The 23,963-nt window shown below is 30.1% G+C and overlaps 1 protein-coding gene across 1 annotated transcript; it reads left to right on the forward strand.

Moving 5' to 3' along the window:
• Positions 1–3,264: 3,264 nt before the first annotated feature.
• On the forward strand, positions 3,265–22,651 carry LOC113520138 (cytochrome P450 4C1-like). Its single transcript, XM_052894878.1, has 10 exons — positions 3,265–4,064; positions 7,276–7,365; positions 9,583–9,693; positions 14,211–14,396; positions 15,298–15,494; positions 16,118–16,184; positions 17,010–17,211; positions 17,704–17,855; positions 18,301–18,486; positions 19,174–22,651. Exons 1-10 carry the CDS (start codon positions 3,908–3,910, stop codon positions 19,377–19,379), a joined length of 1,554 nt encoding a protein of 517 aa, XP_052750838.1. The 5' UTR covers positions 3,265–3,907; the 3' UTR covers positions 19,380–22,651.
• The last annotated feature ends 1,312 nt before the right edge of the window (positions 22,652–23,963 follow it).

Below are 23,963 nucleotides of genomic sequence, written 5' to 3' on the forward strand. Positions count from 1 at the left end.
GATAGAAATACTTGTTTTCGTATATAAATACATATATACTAATACAAGATAGCAACCTTCAAGAATAGAGCATATTCTTTTGTAAAAGGTTGGCAGCACATAATTCCTCCGGTGTTGCGGGGGGAGGGTAGTAGTCAGTTGAGCTCTCTTTTACTCCCTGAATTATACAAATATATTATTTCTGAATAGAAGTTTGCATTATGGGGGAATCAAACTCGTCGCGAGTTTGATTCCCCCGCTGGAAGACAAGGTGTGACAAATCGAGATATTATCGTGCTTGTTACAAAAACTTGTTGAAGATGTTGAACACCTATTTAACAAAATGATTTATTGAATTTATTGAAATAAAAGTCGGTTATAAAGAAATTTACTTCAGGGTTGTTTGAAGGAATATGAACAAGATGAACACGTTTGTTTTTTTTTTTATTTTATTATGTAATATTCAAAGCAAATAAAATAAGTTACCTTCAAAGCAAATCAATCGTTTCAAAGCAATTAAAATAATTTCTAATTGAACTTTCTTTTTCTTTCTGCACATAATTAGTATTGTCTATGTATTTTTGTAATAATCTATGATATGGAGATTACTGTCTCCTTTACTAATAATTAAATATTATTTAATGCTCTCATAGGTACATATTGTAATAATAACAAATTATAAATAATGTAAGCAAAGGTGAACTTATTTCTAAAAGAGTTCTCTTCCAGTTAACCTAACGCAGTGGCATAAGAGGTAGTGAGTGGGCAGCAGTAGCAATTTACCTTGTCGAGAAGTTGTTAAAATTGGGAACAACTACTACTGTTTGTTTTATTAGAACCTCATGAAATGAAATTGTAAATGTGTAAAGTAATCGTCGCCTGTAGACATGAGCAGTACCATGGACGTAGAGGATACAATCCCGGGATCCCGAATGACGGGATTGTATTCTTTACATGGACATAACAGTCTTTCGCCCATATTACTACTCAAACGTTGCCATTCTCGAGGACTAAGGTCTTAAGCCTCTGTATCTTGTAATTTCATTGCCATATCCTATACACATACACGACACACGCATGCACGCACGCACCCATGCACGTACGCAGACATACATACACACATACACACACATATATGTAAATACATACAAAAAAAGAGTAAAGCAAACTTTTTATGTATACCAAAGTTCACATTAAGTATGCAGGTAATTCCGCGTTTTAATTTCAATTTTCTGTATGATGTGTTTACGAAAACGCTTTTTTTATAGAGTAAAATAGAGTTCTTGTAAAAACTAGTAGGTATTATTATTTATTTCGTACTGGTACAGAGCACCGAGAAGAAACGGGTTCATAACAGTTAATTTTACAAACAGGAAAGCACTTTAACTAGAATTGTTATTACACTTTACAAAGTTATAGTAATTAGACTGAAACCCTTTTCCGACTTCTTATATTATATAATTATTATTCTTTGTAAGTAATTATTTGAAATTGGTCAATTATAAACTGAACGATACATAAAATATAATTAAATTGTTTACTTTTAATTGTTGGTATTTTTTTAATTTATATGTCATTAGCTTACCGTGGGTAATAAAGGAATAATATTTGTTAGTAACAGTGATTACACTGAGCTAGACGAACGCGCGCACTTGAAACATTGGCATAAAAATATTTTAATAAAAAATATTTTGTATATTTTGATTGATTAACTTTATATATTATACTTATATAACCTAATATAAATGATTCTGAATATAAAATTAATATATAATATGAGACTAGTGACTCGCACTGGTTTCACATGATTATTTTGAGAAAAAAAAATACATCGAGTACAATTTTACTTACTTGTAACTTAATAATTTAAACTTTGCTTTTTCTTTTTCTACTTGATTTTAAGTTCTCCTTTATTATATGACCGTATATAGCAATATCTTTGCTAATTATAAGCCTATTGGATACCCGTTATTGGTTTCATATTGATTGAGTCCATGTGAAGTCACAACTTTTTTTATACGGAATAAAATTTATTATTAATTCAAAGATTTTTTTTTAAATTATTGCGCCGTTCTTTAAAGCTTTTTTTTTTTTTACAAAGTTATATAATACACACTAGCCAAATGTTGCAATTGTGTGGGTTATAATTTGTTTAGGAAAAGATCGCATATTATCTGTCACTTCACATATTGTATATATGAAATATAATAATAAAAATCACTCCATTTAGAAATTTTACTTCAAATTATCTTTAATTATAAAATAAGAAAACACTTCGATTCCAGCGCCACCTAGTATTTCTCATCCAATTTTGTTCAGTGCCACCTTAAGTCATAGTAACTGTTTTTTGTTCAAATTAGTCGATTGAAATATGAATAGAATCGAAAGATGATGACATTCGTATCAGAATCCTTGTCTAAATAGTGTATGACACTATTTAGATAAGGATTGTGATATGTGATATAAAATTTATAATGTACATTTCTCTTTAAATTATTTGAATTGGACCTTTCGTTTAGAAATGATGACAGATATAAAACAGCTAAAATAAAAAAAAAATACTGGAAACTGCTGGATTCTTAGTCTAGCTTGGACGTTGGTTACTACAAAAAATGTTAGTGTAGGGAAATGTATGTATGTTCAAATAAATTACTAATTTACGATATCTATTTATCTTTCTATCTATTCACCCGCGTGAAGCTGGGGCGGCTGGTAAGTTTATAATATTTTTACAAATATTCGATTACAAAATAGTTGATCTAGTAATATCTGTATTCAAAAATTTTGAGGTGAATGTAATGTCTTATGCACAATTTTTTTTTATAAAATTAAGTTTTTATTACATTTAATGTTTCTTTTATTGTTCTAGTTACGCCAGTTTTCTTAAAAAAAAAACATGTTTGTATTGTGCAAGGTACTTCTATCTAATAAGCGTAATAAAAAAAATCATATGAGGCGTAAGTCATCGGCCTGTACTTACTAATAGTAATAATAACATAAGTTTAATGAACGCAGCCTTTTTTTCATATTATTATGAAAAAAAGGCTACGTACATATATATATTATCAAAAATATTCTTAATACTTATGTCTTTTTGCTCATTGAATTCCCGTCAACCAATTACATTTATTAAAAAATATCGTTAGAGTAACCTAAGTACTTGTTTGAGTGGATTTAGTTTCCATACAACTTGTTTCTCCTGCTTTTTGAATAATTATATTATTTGTTTCAAGAGAAGTTAATGATAATTAAAAAAAAACAATGTTGTCAAAATCTTGTTACTTTGATTTAAAGACTACTAAACCAATTTTCATAAAATTTCTATGGAAACATTCTATAAGTACATATTATCTTTTCAGAAGAAAAAAATCATATCGGTTTATAAGTGATGGCGTTATGAGGTAACATAGAAAAGATATAACCGAAATAAAAACCTCCATCTTTGAAGTCGGTTGAAAAGATAACCTAGATTTGTTAAAAATAAAATTAGTAACAAATTGAAACATTCGAGCAATTAATCCATTTTTTATTTTTACCACTCAAATTAATTATTGGTTTGTTTATTTTTATTAAATTATATTGCAGTATATAGTATTATTTATTTTGTACATTTACACTTTTGATGAGAATTTTACATAATTGTATAATATAGTAACGGATATATGTGAAATATTCATGGTGTTTACAATATATAGCGAGTTAATAGTAAATAATTGGAGCTCTTCCTTGTATCAAGAAGGTTGCATCCTCGCCATGAACTTGCTGACCCCAAGTGTTTGCTATAGTGCACGCTATGCTACGAATGTTCACTGAAGGAAAATACATAGCTAAAATGGCCTAGTTTGTTACTACAATATATACGCCGTATATGTGCCAGTGCGGCTCAAATATGTTCTTGACCGTCAACTGACACGAGTGTGGATGTAAAATGTTGTTGTATCTGTTAGTTATCGCGGTGGTCCTGTGGATTGTGGTGTTTAGGTATCGGAGGCGAAGGATGTATAAACTTGCCTCCATGATACCGGGACCAAAAGGGGAGCTCCCCTTGATAGGTGTAGCACATACGCTCGTAGGGAACACCGAGGGTAAGTGGCTTATACTGTTTTTTTTTTTTTTAATAATAAATATTTAATTTTGTGGATAAATATGATTTATGTTACGTGATTCGTATTCACTATGTGGGATGTTATGATAATTTTACGATTTATTTCATAAATTATTTTTTATTATTAGCCATGTAGATGTAAATATTAGATTATCATCGAATTTGGGGGTAATAATTAGATGGTAGTAGGGGGGAGGAAGTGTCCTGTAATTCCTCCTCGAAAGGTAATAGAATTTATTGCAATTTTAATGCAAATAAAAATTTTGATGTGATGGTAAAGGGATTTTATGGTTTAAGATGTTTTACTAGAAGAGTTAAAGGGGGTTTTACCCTCGTTTAACTTGTGTTGTGCCCTTTATTCCTAATATTTACAGAAATTTATTTTACCCCTTCATTCAAAGAATTATGTGAAATGAGAAGCTGGCTGTATGGGGTAAGAAGGGGTAAAATTAAATGATTACGTTCGGTTAAATAAAACTATAAATTGTTTGACTATGTAGATACAGGCTGAGACCTCTTGTCCTCGTGATGGGAAACCAGTACAAAAAAAATAATGTTGAAATCGCCATTAGAACCGAATACATTTTTAAATTAATGTCCAATATCAATATATTAATATTCGTTTCATTCCGAGTTGATTATTTCGTGATTAAGGGTTCCTAATTAAGAGTTTTTTTAATAAAACCAAAAAATAAAAAAATAAACCATAAGGAAATTTGATGTCAATGAAAATCTAACCTTTTTTCAACTGACTTTAAAAAGAAAAAGGTTCTCAATTGTTTTTTTTTTTAAGTTTGTTACCTCATAACTCCGTCAGTTCTAAACTGTATTGGAAAATTCTTTTTTTTTATCAAAAATGCTATACGTACAGGTTGGTTCCATAGAAATTTTATCGAAATCGCTTCAGTAGTTTAGTTTTTTGATTAAAATAACTGATTTTGTTATAATTGAAGTCGGTTTTAGTGGGATAAAATCTTTTATTATGAATTTATTCATTACCAATTTTAAGACTGTCCAAAAAAGGTACTAAAACTATGTAAGATATATTTATCTATACTTATAATAAATCTGTAGGGAGGTCACATTCTGTACATGAAATATATTTCCAAAATAACTATCAGGGGGTGATTAGTTATCGATACTGATGCCAAAAATGCAATCAGTAAAATTTTTGTCTGTCTGTCTGTCTGTCTGTATGTTCGTTATAGAATAAAAAACTATTAGACGGATTTTAACGAAACTTGGTACAATTAGTCTTCATACTCCTAGGCAGGTTATAGTATATCATCACGCTACGATCAATAGGAGCAGAGCAGTGAAGGAAAATGTTGGGAAAACGGGAGAAGTTACTCCACTTTTAAGCTTCCGTCGCGTCTGCAGCCTTAATGGCCACTTTTTAAAATGTAAAAATGTCCACCCGTGCGAAGTCGGGACGAGCCGCTAATTAATAATAACTGAAATAAAAATGGAAATCTGCGTTATATGTATTTATTGGACGCATTTATGTAATAATGCTTTATATTATTCGAATCCTTTAATTATTGTCTCAAAAGTATTTTCGGCATTCTTCATGTACATATGTTATGTAAAAAGAAATTCGAAACCTCTGTGTTTAGATATGCCAAAGAAATTTATCTTAGAAAGTGTTTGATATATAAATACATGTTTCTGCTGTCGAACAATTACTGTACCTTCATGATAGTGTTACGATTTGAAGGGTGGAGTGCGGTAGTTAAAAAGTGTCAATTTAAATATATTTGGACATTAATGTGGCCAAAAATATAAATATATCTTTACGCCAATTTCTTTGTTGTATAAGTACAGTGAATAGAGTGTAAAGGCCTCTTTAAATATATTTCTGATTTCATTCACTTTCATAACTCTTTTCATATATTTATTTTGCACACGGTTTATCTAATGGTTAGTGTTATAGGTTAGTCTATGTTTCCCCCAGTAACTGTGTCCTTTCACTTTTACATTGTTTCGGCAACTATTCATTTGTTATAATTTTATACGTTCAAACTATTGCAGTATGCCCTTTCTTATTTTCAACCGAATTAAAAAAGAAAGAGATTTGTATTATTTTATGTTTGTTACTTCATAACTCTATCATTTGTAAATCGATATAGAATATTTTTTATCTCTATACTTACAGATTGGGCCCATCGAAATTTTATCAAAATTAATTCATTACTTTAGTTTTAAATTAAAATAACTAGTTTTAACAAAACTGAAATCGCTTTTTTTGTGGAATACAATCTTATTATTGAAATAAATCCTTTTTTTTTTAATAAAACTATATTTTATTTTCTGTCTTATATTTTCTTATTACACTGCCATTTATAAACTAACTTGCCCTCATATTACTGGATTATGAATTTAACCTGTTATCCTTACAATACAAATGATGTGCAATATTCGCATCTTGACCGCTTTAATATTATTGCCCAACTCTCGCTACCATATGACAATGTGGGGACAACTATGGAATTGTATATTGCCAAATGCGCCTTTTAGCACAAATTGTGAATGTCAAGTAGCGCCCCCATAACGCTATTCATTCTATTTCCAGTATTCACTCATCTTTCTACGTCTACTGTATTACTATTTACTAGTACATATTGATCCAATAACTCATTATCTACCATAAGCTTTGTAGTACTTCTAGAATTTTCGTTTTCTTTATATATTTTTTTTATACAACTTAGAAAGGCAAACAAGCTGACGGTCCACCTGATGGAAAGTGGTAACCGTCGCCTATAGACATGAGCAGATTCATTTTACAACTAGCGAGTATTATTGTTTCCTTTGCATAGCATGGTCAGTTAATGACAAAATCACTCATTCGCATTTTCTCACTCAGGTACTTTTGCGACATTTATTTAGATACAATCTAGTCACGCAACCCTGTTTGACGTCAATCTTTACAACAAACTAGGGCGATGCAGCGTCGTTTACGCATGCTCTGCTCTTCATATAGATCTTAGAAATATAATATATATGGACTGCATAGTATTCAAGATGACACCATTGATTCTACTACATTCATCTGATTTTTATGTACAATAAATTAAAATATATTAAAATGTTAGATTTGCACGTATGTACTATGATTTTTTACTAGGTATATATTACTAAGATTTGTTGATTACTGATAATAGAGTTGACTAAGTGGTTCTCTTGTTTTGCAGACATAATGTCATCGTTGCAGAACTTCAGTTACGAAGCAATGGAAAATGGTGGAATAATTAGGGGGTGGCTCAATCATATACTATATTTTGGTATGTTTTTCATGTGATACAGTTATACTCATTTCTATAAAAGAAAACTCTATAATGTATTATTAATTTGGTTGTATTTTTGTATGTTACCCAATATGACTCATTTCCAAGTCTGCACCAATTGTCATAATACTTTTTTAATTGAAAATATTATTATTTGTTAGTGTTAGTTTTATCAAGATATAAGTAGTTTTCGTTTATAAAGCAAAAACATATATAAAAATTATATACTGAAAATTATACGGTGACAACCCATTCAAACAACGTTTGAATGGGTTGCCACCGTATAGTTTTTAAACCCGTTGAGGGTCTTATGATTAAATTTTATCATAAACTGAATTTTCATGTTAACACGTTCCTATACCATCCAAAAACTCTTATCATCCAGGGGTGTCACCCTTATACGAATAATAGTCAAGAGTTATTCGAAAATACGATTAACTCATTGAAATCGGGGATATGGTTAATTTCTACGCGGTCCCCTCTTAAAACCATTGTAGTTAATTTCTGTTGAATTCGTCACAACGAGCCAATTGACTTCATTCTCATCTATCATCCCTTATGGAAGGACTGGTAATCAATAGCACAGGCGGGTTGTAATGCCATTTTCATAAATTAAAAAAACGATTCAGAAGACACAAAAATTGGTATACAGTACAGTGTTGACGAGATTTTATGTGACATTTACGTAACGATTTCAGTACTTATATTTATGACACTAGATATCAAGAACAGTACGCCAAGAAAACGTCTAAAACGTCAGCACGTCTAGTGACGAATTTTGCAAAATTGTCTACGTGCTTTATAGGATATTTATCTGGCTCTATCTGATATGATTACGTCATGTGACCTCGCATTTAAGCTATTATTTGGGTTCGAGGGTTACATAATGATGTAGGTATAATATGATGTGTGTGTACTTTATTTTTTACCATAATTGACAATAAATTAAATAACTAATTTGGCTATTAGTTACACACTATACGGTCTATTTATTTTCACGTTATAAGCAGTACACATTGAAACTAATTTAAAAAGAAGAAAGCTCAAAAAATAATTAACAAATTTTAAAAATAATTTTACCTATAGAATATATACTTATATATACCTATACATATATATACCTATATATTATTTTGAAATATTGAATTTTTTTATTTCTTAAATGTTCATATTATTGTCATTACCTACCGGAAAGTTAGCGATTTCTTCCTCGTGAAATAATACGTCCTTCTGTTATATCATTAATTTTGTTTAAATGGACACAAGCAATACAAATCACGTTTACTACGGGATATGAATATAAGTAGGTATCTAAAAATGCCGGTGTGAATATAAAGTGTCACTTATAACATGTGACATTACAATCTTCCCCAACTTCCTTGTGAACCTTAAATATGTTTATGTTATAGGTGTGCAATTTAAAACAGTTTACGGTATTTACATACTATGTTATATGATGAACATATATTTTGTATCCATCATCTAGTGTCTTCATCATATTTTGAAAAGGATCCGTTCACGAGTATGAAGAATCCCTAAGATTACTATAAATTATTGTCTTTTTTCTCTTATATTAACAAGCCTAACCAAACTAGCGATAATTCCTAGATCTATAAAATAATATACAAATGACGATGAAATACATATTAAAATCGGTTGCATAGTTTAGAATAAATAAGCGGAGAAATAAACAGCCATCATTCTGATAGTGCATTTATTTTATAGTGTTTAGCTATATTAAATATTGAATACTGAGTTACATGGTTACAGTCCGTGTGGTCCTGGCAATGAATAGAATAATATTAGGCATCCCTTCCTTTTCTGTGGATATCGTAAGAAGCAATTAAAGGAACTTTATGGTAGAGGGATGTGCAATGGCGTCCCTCTTAAAACATTTCTAAAAGCCTAACTGCTTTTGCCAACTCGCCTGCCAAGTGTGGCAACTACTGGCAAAACGCTTTTATAGGGAAGGCCCATGTTCACCAGTGGACAGTTAACGGTTAGAATGAATGAAAAAATGTTATAGTGAATAAATTAGTTTTATAATGTCAGATTTCTAAATTACTTTTTAAAAAACTTTTTAAAGTAGATGTAGAGTTTCTGACGAATACTTCTCAGTAGATAAATCTTGTAGAAGTATAATTTTACATTGGAAGGACGCTTTGTATGTAAAAACTTGAAAGAAATCTATTTAAATATTTTTTTTTATTCTAGTTTTGGTTGATCCAGTGGATTTGGAAATGGTGCTGAAAACGTGTTTAGAAAAAGACGACCTACACCAATTCATTAGGAAAATTGTGGGAAACGGCGCTATATTTGCTCCAGGTAAGTGCGATGCAATAATATTGAGGTTACTGATCTTGATCAAGAACATCGATCTTCTTCAATGTTCAATCGAATTGGTTCTAATCGATCTATAATAAAATCGGCGATTATAAAATCAATTTTGATCTTTTCATGTGTGTGTGTTGACAAAAATTAACCTATTTTGTAGATATAGATTTAAAAATCGATCATCGAGATCTGTAAGAATGATTTTTGAATAAATCAAATCGAGATTGGAAATCGTAATAAATATTACAGGTGATAAAAATAAATAATATATACAGGTGATTATTATTTTCAAGTTAACGCTGTAGCTCTTATTAGTAATGTAATATAATATTATGAATATTATCTATACATAGTGTCATATTGCTTACGATACAGCTCGCGCTTATAATCAAATTATGTAAATTAATTATCAAACATACAAATAGCAGAAATTAAGGTTTCTAGTAATTAATTAATACATTATTAAATATTAAAACTTTCGAAATTTAATTTTGATTGAATGAATAGTAATTTTTATTTATCTACTATAACTTTTTTATTTGTTGAATTTTTAATTGGCTAAATTCGGTAAAAAGTATTGTATATATTGGTGTACATAAGTTATGCAGATTGTTCACTAACTGTGAAAAAACATATTTACGCACATACTCGTTGTGTGATTAATGACACATTATTGGTATGTAATTATAGTGTCACAGCTACAATTTCTAAAAAAAAAATCAAACTTTATATAATATATACAATCATAAAGAGCATGGGGCTGTGGAGAAATAGGTTATTTTCACATGTTTTAGTTGTTTTCTTAGATTTTATCAATCCGAATAATCCAGAAACGACTTTATTAACAAAGTTATGTATAGTTAATCTTACTACGCTAGAAAGCCCTTGAGTATAATTACAGGGTTATTTTCTATACGAAAATTCATGTCGTAAATGGTCGGTATGGGTAAATATTTTTGTGACAGCTGTTGTCTGACCATGATCCGCATTGGATGTTTCGTAATTGTTTAGTTAAGTTTAAAGTTGAAACTAACTATTGTATTTTTACTTGATTAAGATATATTTAAGAAGTTTACTTTTTAAATGCCTATCGCTCTTAAAATATTTAATTGTATTAGAAACTTTTTTAATGTTGTTTTAATAATTTTCTGTTGTAACTGACTGTTTATATGAAGATCAAACTAGTGTATGTAATACGCAGTCAATGCAAGCCATTAAGACAAGCGTATATTAAATAAAATAGACACAGAATATCATATTATGTTTATATTAGCACCTTATGATAAAATCCCCGTACCACGGTGTGGTGTTAAATAGTATTTTCTGTATTCGCAGCACGTATGCAACATTATGTATTATTTTGTTGGTTAAATTGTTTAGGTACCTACTTGAAAAACATTAATATGACGTCATTAGGAAATAACTGTTGTATTACCTTTAGGTAGTTCTTTAGATCGTTTAAATATTTTAATTTAAAAATCAATACCCTTGTATTTACGTTTTAGTACTCATATATCCACAAGTTCTTTATACGTTTTATTATATATTTATATTATATATTATAAGTTTCTCTGTACGAGGATATTTGCAGTATGTTACTTGATTTTAGTTGCATTTGTTTGATTTTCGTGTAAATAAATACCAACATGAATACCTAGACTTATTTAATTTCTGTATCATACTTAATTATAATTTGTTCAATATAGTTATAAGTTAACATATTAGAATGAAAACAGGCTTGGAAATTTTTTAAGCTAAAGAACAAGTGATGTCATTTTGGATTTCACGTGAATAAAATTATATCATGTTATAATAATTTAAGTCTCAGTGCGATGCGCCACAGAGATAAATAGATACATTTACAAATAAGTGTTTTGGTCAGCGTAGACGTATAATAATATAATTAAAAAACGTGTCCCACAAAAAAAATATCGACTTCAACTGTGACAAACAGTTATTTTGATTGAAAAACTAAACAACTGAATTTCTTTATTGATAAAATTTCCAGCAATCTGTAAGTATATAAATAAAAAAAGATAAGACTTTTCTAAAACGGTTTAAAACTTACGGAGGTAGTTAATATAAAAAAAAATACTTATAAAATTATTATAGAATTGAGAACCTCCTACTTTTTGAAGCCGGTCGAAAATATATATACTTGCTAAGGTTATACTTGTACTATTATTTATTCTATTTATTTGTCTATATGTTTTTTTTATAACTTCCTCAATTCAAAGAATGGCAAACTTTTTGTTTGACGAGTTGTGTCTACAGCAATTCCTTTTAAAAATGTAATACATTGTGTACGTATTTAGAAAATACAAGGCCATTTTTTAACCACTTGACACTATTCAGCAACATTATTAATTATGACATAACGGATTACCGGTCGACCATTAGTTGGTACTTTAACAAAGTTAAGTTTAGTTGACAAAGTTCCTTATTTAAAAAATAAGCAGACAGAACTAATGAATCATATATTTTTTAAGATTAAAAAACTTCTAACGAAGAATAATAATTAAGTTTTTTGTTTGGTGGCCCCTTTGCTATCAATAGTATTTGACTCAACTTCTAACCGGTTTCTTACCCCCTTCTACTTGGAAACCATGAATTGTTTCGAATGGGTAACTAATTCGACTTCGATCTATCTCCTTCATTTGCAGGTATTAACATAAACGTAGACTAAAAGCGCAAAGGAATTAACATTCCATTTTTAATTTTTAAATATTCATACCCTATAAATAAAAATAAATATTTTTCAACAAGAATGAAAATTGTAACACTTTAGTAGTAGTAGTTTTAAAATTAGTGTATTATTTCATCATATTAGCCATTATCTGTCCACAATTGAATATAGGCACACTTAGCAAGCGGGCTGGCAACCGCAGTTATGTTTTTAAGAGGGACACAACTACCCATTTTTCGACCATTAAGTTCCTTTTGTCGTCTCTTACGATACCAACGGGAAAAGAAGGGGTGGCTTATTATATGCTAAGACCACACAGCAACTGTGTACTGTTTACTCTATATGATAAATTTGAATGAACAAAGCGTTTCGGAATACACGTGCACAGTGAAATTTACGACGATTTAGTTTTTTTTTTATATATACTGTGCCGAGAAATGAACTCACGATTCCTTTTACGTAAAGTAATGCACTAAATATTTAATCCGAGGTCGTTTTAAGTTAACAATTACATTATAGAATAGGAAACAGACTACAAAAGACTGGTGAATAAATATGATCTGTAGCCAATGTACAAATATGTAGGTAAAGGATTTGTCAAAACCGCAAACAAATGGATGTATGAGAGATTACCTTGAAAAAATGTAAATTTGGGAGGAAAACATTGCAGCAAAGAACCAGTTTACGAAATATTGCAACAATGAGTGACATTCGCACTTAGAACACTAGTAAAAGTACTATGTACTTAATTTACTAATAACTTATAATACACTTTTTTTTTATACAACTTAGAATAGCAAACAAGCTGACGGTCCACTTGATGGAAAGTGATAACCGTCGCCTATAGACATGAGCAGTACCATAGACATAACATAGTATACTGTTTCGCCCATGATACTCCCCATGCGTTGCCATTCCTGAGGACTCAGGTGTTATTCCTCTGTACCCAGTAAATTCACGCCATATCCCACCCTTCAAACCAAAACACAGCCATGCAAATACAGCTGCTTCACGGTTGATACACGAATGGGACAGAGGTACCCAAGCAATCGACTTTTGTACAAAGTCTCCCTCTGGACACTATTATCTTACTGTTATAAAAAAGTAGTCTATATTCTTCTCCATCCCATATGATACGTATATATTAAATTTCAAAGTCAATTGTTAAGATGTTAAGAGCAAATAAATAAACCCCGCAAAATCAGTAAGAACTTTTATAGTGGAGAAATAATATTCAGGAAAAGACGTATTAAAAGCGAGAGTAACTCTTATAGAATTTCCTTTCAATAAACCAGTAATATTAATATTATTGAAAGACGGACTTTTTCCAGTTACAGAAACCTGTGATAATGCGACCTTTTTAAGATCTTTTATGCTCGCCCTTTTTAAAAATTCGTTGCTAATTCTATACATAATTCTACATAATGATAGAAATTTTAAGATATTTTTTGCAGCTGTTTTTTATCTCTTCAGGATATAAAGTGTATTTTCCAAAAGAGATATATGGTTTATGTAGGGCTACAGCCATAAATTAGGCGCAGCGGCGTTTCTTTCTTGTCGTGACAAAATCTGCAAACACTTTTTAGGCATAAGCCTAGTTGGGGCATTTGCTTGTTTAGTTTGCAGTGTCTTGTGAGAGCTCTCGTTAATACATACATATTATTTTCTGAAAACCTCTTCATTAAGGGTTGTTTTGATGTTTATTTTGTTTGGTGTAAATGATGAATTTCGTTAGTCACTGCTATCAAAGTATGTTAACGATTTCAAATTCACTATGTATGTAAATAAATTATTTGTAATAAAAATATATTGTTGTTAACAGTTTCAATCTGGAGACGGCGTCGTAAAATCCTAGTTCCAGCGTTCAGTCCAAAAATAGTGGAGAACTTTGTGGAGGTGTTTGCGGAACAGAGTGTCAAGTTGACCAAACGGCTGGAAAATCAAGTTGACAAAGGTCCTTTTAGTCTTTGGCCTTTTATCAGCACCTATACATTAGACTCAGTATTTGGTAAGTTATAAGGTTTTTATTAGAATAAGAATATTTTTTATTCAAGTAAAACTTAATAACAAACATTTTTAATAGTATTTTTTTTATGAGTCTCCAGTAATTTTATTCTTAATCTTGTTTTTTTTTTTATATAACTTATTTAGTAAACATGTAAAAACTTATAATGTTTGTACAGTATGATATAACAAACTCTTTATTGTATACAAAATCGATGTATACAGAGAAGAAAAATTTAAATGTACAAGATTTTGTCTATGCTGCATATTTGCAAATAAGTACAAAGAGCTTACAATTGATTGACCAATTATATATTGATCGAAGATCGAATATAGTAGATGAAAAAATCGAACATTTAACCTAGATTAATTTAAATGTTCAATTTATTACAATTATAATCTTTAATACATTTTTAAAATAATTATACCTCAATTGTATTAAAAGAGGTTTTGATGATCATGAAATTTTTATATTCGATAATATAAAGATATTTCGATCATAATATATATTTAGTTATAGGCTTTATGATCGAAGTGATAGAAATTATCGATTTGTTAATATAAAATAATTCGAAGGAGACAGAACGTGTTTTGAGAATGTTAATTAATTGTTCTATAGTATATATAATACATGTAATAAAATTGAAGTAGGTTTTATTTGTTTTGTTATATATGAGATTGCCCTTGCCGACCCTGAAGTTGACAAACTGTAACGTAATGATAAGCCTTATTAAGAAAACTTCATCAAAGTTGCATCAATGACTAGGTAGTGAGTGTAATTGTGTATAAAATGATTATTTATTATTTATTGACTTTGTATTGTACAACATGTATTATTATGTAACCTGTTATTGTAAATACATTATTTACATGTTGTTTATTTTACGTAATTTTTTTATATTCAGATACAGCCATGGGAGTAAAAATAAATGCTCAAGATAATCCAGATTCACCATTTTTATTATGTATGAATCGTATTCTGAATTTGGTGTGTGAAAGGATATTCCACCTGTGGCTACAGCCTGATTGGTTATATAAATTGTTCCCGCAGTATATTGAGCATCAAAAGTGCGTAAAAGAAATGCACGGATTTACCGATAAGGTATATTGTGGCAAATAATATATATCATAACAATAATGAGTGCTACACAATGACATTAATCTAGCAGCCCTCAAGTTAGGATATTCTGTGTTATGAGTATATAATAGTCATTGTCTAGATCCTTATTCCTAATTCTTTGGGTATTCAAAAATATCAAAACTTGAGACAAATTCGAAAAGAATGTTTTCTAAATTAGTGTGGGAATTGAACCCGAGACCTCATTTACGTAAAGCAATGAGTAATAAAGCAATAAATATTATATTTTTCTTATTATATATCACCAGTTTTGTTTGTTAAGTCTTTTAAATACACAATTGGGACTTAACGCGATGAAAAAGCTTTGCAGATAAATAGTACCTACATATGTATCTGTTTCTTAAAGAGGTGTAAAGATGTCAATAAACTAAAGTTTACTTAAGGATTACATTTCTTAATAGGTTAATAAACAGTTGTGCAGAATAAAGTAAAACATTAGGTGTACATTATTTCTAAATTTGCTAATTCTATCAATGACTCTTGCCTAAATCAGTGTTAACGTACCAAATAGTTAAACATTAGAAAACGTTTACAAGCTTTTCCATGTATAATATTTTGAGAATACTGATATTGTTTTAAATTTTTAGATTATTAAAATGAAAAGAACAGAAATCAAGAAATATGAATCTCAATCTAAAGACGGGACAATGTATGGTGAGTTGAATATATAATGTAAGTAAATTTAATAAATTCTTTATACAGGTTGGAATTTAAATCATTAGCATCCTTATAAGAGAATATTCTATCAATATTTTACTGAACTAGGTATTATTTTGCAGCAGTCCATATCGCTGGTTAGTTGATAGAATTATTTTGTACAATTTCGCTACTATTAGCATGCGTGCAATTGCCAACATTTTTTTTTATACCACTGAGGTGGTAAACAAGCATATAGCCCACCTGATGGTAAGTGGTTACCGTAGCCTATGAACACCTGCAATACCAGAGGCATTACGCGTGCGTTGCCGATCCTGAAGAAACCTCTTTATCCCCCTTTTGAAGAACCTCATGCTGTAGTCTCTTGGGAAAACCTCGGCAGGGAGCTCATTCCATAACCTGAGTGTTCGTGGGAGGAAACATCTCTGAAACCGCGCAGTACGCGACCATTGAGGCTGTAGGACAGATTGCCTACTAATATTATTAGCAGAAGTTCTACAACCTTCAATATTGTTCACCAATCTCCGACCGTTATTAAGTCCGAGCTCGTTTTGTGACAAATATTCTGTCAATGTAACATGAACATTATTTCTGAATGAAATAATCATGTGTCCGAAATACAATTAAGAAATTTGACCATACTAACAACATAGATGAGGCTCCAAATATTTTGTCCTTTTTTATCTATTTTCTTCATGAAAAATATTCAGTTTTACTGTTAGAACATTTTTTAAAAAGGTACTAAAGATTTAAATTTCACACTGTATATAAACAAGTTATGTTTAAAATCATTATATAGCGCATGTTTTTCTTTTTTTATAGACTTACAAGCTTACAGACGTAAAACGTTCCTTGATTTGTTGGTGACACTATCCGGTGGTGAACAGGGGTACACTGATGTGGAGTTGAGAGAAGAAGTACTGACTCTCACTGTAGCAGGTACAGACACATCCGCTGTGGCCACTGGGTATACACTTAAGCTCTTATCTATGTATCCTGAAATCCAGGAGAATGTTTACAATGAGTAAGTAGTAATCGTTTCCTTTTAAATAACAAAGAATAGGTAAACTCTGTTGGATGGTGAAAAAATATTTAAGTAATTAAATACGACTAAACAAGTCAGCGCAATATGTTTCTTTTATAATTTTATATACCAAAATTTAAAGAATATTATTATAATAAAAGGTATTACGTAAAAACTTTTTGTTTTTAATAATATTGACTTTCCTTGGTAGTAAGACGTCTAATCATGTACTGAACACCAGTTTATCGCAAGTTTAACTTCCTTTTGGTTAGACGATTACAGTACATATTTTTCTAATATTATAAATCTAAGAGTTTTTATAATTTTTTAAGTAACTTAGAATTATATAATAATAATAGTAAACATGCTGATAGCCCAGAAAATGGAGACGTCGTCTATATTTAAGATCGGTATAGTTTGGCATGATAATAATTGCTACTTTATAATAATATAATGACGTATTCTTATATTAATTTTAGTACATATTTTCAGGTTATATGAAGTATTTGGTGATTCCGATCGTCCTGTGGTTAAAGAAGACTTACCCAAATTAAAATACTTGGAGAGAGTGGCCAAAGAATCACTAAGACTATTCCCTCCGGTACCATTTATTATTAGGAAGGTTTTGGAAGATACTACTTTGCGTAAGTAAAAAAAAAAAAAAAAAAACAAAACAATACTATATAATAGTACATTTGTACTTTTTTATTTATTTGTTTGAGCGAACAATAAAATTATTTGGTTACTAAATACTATCTATATATAGATAATGTTACATACATTGTGTAAAATGTATACAATGTGCAAATTGTACCGAGCGTTTTATTTATCAGAATGATCACATTTGAATCGTAATAATGTCAGCTTAATTTAGAGTCAAGAAATGGCTACACTAGACTATATAGGTTGCACAATAATATAAAAAACTCATACCTGTTAGTCGTGCAATGGACACGTATAGACAAAGAAATTAATGCGCTTCGAATAGCAAAAATTTTGAACCACAAGTTTTTTATTACATTGTAATAGTTGTACTACTTATATTACACTTTTATAGTATTTACATTTATATTGCTTTTAAATTTCCAGCCTCAGGACGCGTTCTTCCCGCTGGTTCAGGTGTCGTTATCTCCATATGGGGGGTACATCGTAATCCCAAGTATTGGGGTCCAGACGCGGAACACTTTGATCCCGATAGGTTCTTACCGGAACGTTTTAATCCGGGACACCATTGTAGTTTCATGCCGTTTAGCAGTGGACCTAGAAATTGCCCTGGTGAGTCTAATCATTATAAGAATCTTCAATTTTCTCTGTTTACTATTCACTGAATGGGGAACTTACTAGCTATCCCTATCAAACCTACCGGGGGAAAGAGATTGTTAACACTGAGATTTCACAGCCTCATTGCCACCGCATTGCTCATTCCTCGATGTATCTTATCAGAGCGACCTATGTAGCTGTGATTAATTCTTGTTGCATTCGTCACGATGGGCTAACTGACTTGTTTTCATTTTCACCTATGATCTTACATTGATGCCTCGCCAGCATATACCGAGAGCACTTTTTTAACTCATTAAAAATTCGTCCGATCTGAATATTTCATATAGTACCTATCTTTCTATATTTATTAGTTATTAATATTATAAATGTGAATGCTTGTAAACGGCTCCATGATTGGAATGTTATTCTGTGTACGGGTAGATTATATTTGTAATCTAACTTAAAGGGCGAGCACAAAAGATCATAAAAAGGTTGTAGTATCACAGGTTTCTCTGCTTGGAAAAAGTCCGTTTTTCAATAATAATAAATATAATATATAGGATACTTTATAGACAAATATATGTGGGTAAAGCTGTGGGAATCAGCTAGTAATTTTATAAAGTATTATTTGCTCGTATTTAAGCAGAAATATGACCGTAATTTACAGGATATGTATAGGTTTATTTGTTTTATTTCTTGCAGGATACCAATATGCATTGATGTCTATGAAGACTGCGTTGTCGACCATTCTCCGATCTTACAAAGTGGTAGGGGAGCGGGAGCCCACTGTTATTCCTCGCATCAGAGTTAAGATAGACATTATGATGAAGGATATTGATGGGTATAGAGTGGCATTGACTAGACGAAGACCGCGTGCCGTATCTTCAGATAACAGAGAAAATGCATAATAAATCATCAGATAGATATAAAAACCTCTTTCTTATCGAATATAATTTATTGATTTAATTAAAATAAATAGAGTGTTATTTTCACTACAACAGTATTAATAATTTCAGCCCAAGGCTTTTCTGTCATCACATTCGCCTGTGATAGAAAATTCATCTTTATTCACCATATTATAGAGTTCACACAGCAGAATTTCATCTTAGATTATAAGTTTCATAATATGGAGTTTGCTTCTATGAACTAAGTTGTAGAATGTCGTAGAATACAAATATTTTCATTTAGGATTTACATACAGTTGCTTACAACTGTATCTAACTAGTTTTTATAATTATTTGTTATTATGTTTTGAGGTGGTTTGAATAAAAATTTGATAACTTAAGTGGTTAATGATCAAATGGTTAATTAACTTATTCACCGCTTCGTTTTGTAGCAATTGCTGTGACACTAGATCTTGACTCCAATTGGCAACTTAATATTGTACGTCGTTCTTTTAATATTTCTGTCTATGACATGTAATATTAAAATGTAAAATTTTGTTCTATATACTGTGTCTATTTTATTACTATGTTAGTATATAAGACTGCTAAATAAATGTAAAAACAAATATATACATGTTCGTATTTATATATTTGTTTTTCAATATACATGTACATATTTGGTACAATCCGGTACATACTACCGGATGTATTTTATTTTTTTGATATTATGTCAGCCGTCGACTGTTCATTGTTGAACATAGGTCTCCTCCTATTAAAAGGTTTTGCCAGTAGTTGTCACGCTTGACAAGCGGGTTGTAATAGCAGTTAGTTAGTCTAAGTGGGACGTTGCTGCCTCTCCTTCGACCATTAAGTTCAATTAGTCACTTCTTATGACATTCATGGGATAGGAAGGCTGGTCCATTCTATGCCGGGACCACACGGCGTTTATTTTATTGGGGCGGTTAAAAGGTTAACGTCGTCTTGACATGTGGTCATGATAAATTCTACATTCCCAGTAAGTAGTTCTAATAACGCAACACACTGAAAAGGAACAACCGTTATATAGTATAGTTCATATACCGTATTTGGCGGTTCAATTCTCCTAGACAACGATCCTTTGAATCGTTATTACTGTCGAGTCCATAGAGATAGAATGAGATAGCAATGTCTGGTGTCTTATTCTTTCTCGTGTGAGCGCTAACTGAAACGATTCTATTGATAGATTAGTTTGCTGATTGTTTAAAGGGTAGGTTTTGTAATGCAGAAAATTTTTAAGACATCTCATAGTTTTCTTTTTTGTCCTTCCTATTATTTGTAGCGGTTTACATAGTCAGCATAAAATTTTATTATACCATTTAATAAGATTATTTATATTTATCTTTAGATGAATTTTATAAAGGTAAAAAGTACCTGAATTAAAAAAGCGTAAAGTAAATAAGAGGTTTTATTTAAAATCTGGATATTTTAATAGTTTTTTGGTATTGACTGAATAAAGAAATCTCTCTCTGTAATTATATTTTCTTTTTATTTAGCTTCTCTTTTTGACAACACCTAAATATATATATATATATATATATATATATATATATATATATATATATATATATATATATATATATATATATATATATATATATGAAATTGTGAAAAGAATAACAGAACAATGTACCTATTTTTATATAAAATTTTTGCACGAATTATAACGAAGTACCCAAGGAAATGTGATCTATAATTTATTATACATATTTATGTTTATTATAAGTATATGAGAGAAGTCCTGTTGTATATTTTGAACCCATTTTTACCTAGTTAAAATATTTTTAAGTTCTGAGTATTTATACAAGCACATACATAGATGTACATGTGTTTCTCTGTGGGTCAAAAATGGTATTAAAATCTTTAATACAGTGGATATTTGTAACTAAATTAGTTGTAAATCGAACTACGGATAAATTATGAGTTTTCTACTTTTTACAAATATGTAGACATCTAATACTACATTCTTATAGACTGCAGACTAAACGTTAAATGCACAATTTTATGGATGGAAATTACAAACTGAAGGTTGTTTGCTACTGAATTTATAATTCGTCTGCAATTCTCTACATTCCTGTTATTGATACTTAGTATAAGTTAAATGGTAAATAAATGTTGTTATTCGTACCTGCATAATTTTTAAAATATCGTTGCCAGATTATTATGTACAACATCATTATCTGAGTTAATTGACCATTGAAAAATATAAGCCTCCCTCACAGACTGCCATAAAGTAACAGTGAATTACCTGTATCTACTGATTTCAACTTTCCATTCCATCAATTATATATAGGGGTTGTAATTATTTGTTTTATTATTATTATTATTGAACTTATCTGAATTGGCTCGGGTCTGGATACTCCGGGTTGTATCCCCAGATGTTCGTTGCTGGTTCTAAAACACAGAGTATTCTAGCGTAAGGACTTGGTGGTTGGTATGATTGTGTATTGTCAATATTTAGCGCAGGCGGGGCCTCCATTCCGTTATCATGTATTAAAATATTGTTAATATTTTCATTTATTATCATCATCATTTAACGAAGAACATAAACCACCACCTTGGAGGGTTGAAATAACAAGAAATAATGATCAATTAATATTTCCATTAATTGAACATTAGTTTTGTCAATTGTCATGACTAAAAAAAATATTAAAATTCATCAAATTGAAGATATAATTGTAGACTGTGATTTAGTTATCAGCTCAATATTATAATAATATAGAGGTCTAAATCTTCTAGTAAGTACTTATTAAACATTTTTTATTTATTACTGTTACCATAATAATAATATTAAGTTGAAATAAATTTGTGACTATTAGTCGAAATATATGTAAAATGTTATAATTATATATATAATTATTGTCAAAATTAATGTACACTTTTGTAATAAAAACTTTCATTTATATCATTTAATAAAATAATTTTATAATAAAAAAAAATGTTATATCTCATTTAACGCAATATAGTGAAAGATACATAAATAGGTAAACATTTTTGTGAATTTTTTATTGTTATTTTAAAGTGGGTAGAATATAGCTTAGATTAAGGATTTTTTTTTACAAAAATAACTAAATGCTTTTTTTTATTAATTTTATATAAAAAACGACATGGAACTCCTTGGATAATATAATTTTTTATTTAAATATATTGGTTATAATGTCTACATCACCTGTGCTGTGTATCAAATAAATATGAAGTTTTAATTGTACTCTGTTCTAGGAAATTTTAATAAAATTACAATCTTATTTTGGTAAAAGTCATTTGTCTTTTTTATTTCATAGTAGATTTTACAGTGTACGATTGTTTTTCGGAAAAATACGTGAGTACTTTTGTGAATTTATTTATTTTATTTTAAAGTTTGAATGTCAATTTTCATATGACGTTTGAAAATAATGTTGTTAAGATTTGTCGAGAAGTAGTTCTATCGACTGGAAATACTATTTTTAATCTATGAGTTTTGAAAATAGTCATACTATATTTATAGTAAGCAGATACTTTTTCAGTGTCATTTTTATTGATTCTCGTGAATATTATTGATTACGTTATACTACGTCTATCTACAACATCATCTAACGTAAATAATAGTAATTAATTTATATATAACACCACAGATCACGTTCTACTGTGATCTTGTCGTTCTTATTTTTGAAAATAAATATTACGAATAGGGGAGGGAAATAATATCAATAATATCAATATATATTTATTTTAGTATTGGCCTGATAGGGTAAATTGCTAGCTAGTAGTCTGCATTACTAACAATTCCCCCGAGACTTTCGTCTTGGGGAAGGTGAATGGGCGGACCTTTAGCTTATTGGTTAAAATAGGCTATCACCTGTAGGAGAAACCTATGTTAAGGTTTGAGCAATAAAAAAATTAAACTATGATCATATATAAAATGAAAATATGTAATCGTATCTGAGTAAAGCAAGAATGATGGAGGAAAATTAACTTAGTGTAAGGGTTAAGGCATTAAAGTACCGTTCTATCTGCACTTTGAAATGAATTCGATGTGAAGCTATGATATGTACCTATATACAACTTACACGTGGAATGTAATCCATCGCAATGCTAAACCAACGGGGTCGTCTATCGAAGAATAATAAGCAAAGTAATCATTTTGTTTCGAGGGGCCACGGATAGAATTTTTATGATAATAAGAAATCACGCGTAACACGCAACGACTGAAACTGGGTTACAGTGACCTGGGAACGATTTCCATTTAAAGTTTTATACGTGTTTAATTAAAACTGATACAGTGTTGTTTGCATGTGTGCGTGCAGATAATGCGAGTGAAGATCTTCGCATAATGTACGCATGACACGTCAAGTTAATCTGTTTTGTATGAAACTGCAAATGGTAAAGGTGCTCGGCCTCTCTGGTGGAGAGTGGAGAAACTCTATAGGCACTGTCCCTTTTATGGCATCCCTGATATGTTGTCACTTCAGAGGAATAAAATCACGTATTCGTCGCCGTTTCATTGCAGAAATAGAACAGCCTGCATTTTTTAATCCAGAGCCTTTAGTAAAGTCGACCATAAAATATATTCCAAATAGTCATTAAAATATGGAC

Source organism: Galleria mellonella, unplaced genomic scaffold (assembly GCF_026898425.1).
Source record: "Galleria mellonella isolate WM207_F2 unplaced genomic scaffold, CSIRO_AGI_GalMel_v1 utg117, whole genome shotgun sequence".
NCBI lineage: Eukaryota > Metazoa > Arthropoda > Insecta > Lepidoptera > Pyralidae > Galleria > Galleria mellonella.

Excerpts from the sequence above, each read along its gene's own strand:
- LOC113520138 (XM_052894878.1), top strand. The coding sequence starts at position 3,908 with ATGTTGTTGTATCTGTTAGTTATCGCGGTGGTCCTGTGGATTGTGGTG. Across the intron at positions 7,366-9,582 it reads CAATCATATACTATATTTTG|TTTTGGTTGATCCAGTGGAT; the intron begins GTATGTTTTTCA and ends TTTTTATTCTAG. Across the intron at positions 16,185-17,009 it reads TAAAGACGGGACAATGTATG|ACTTACAAGCTTACAGACGT; the intron begins GTGAGTTGAATA and ends CTTTTTTTATAG.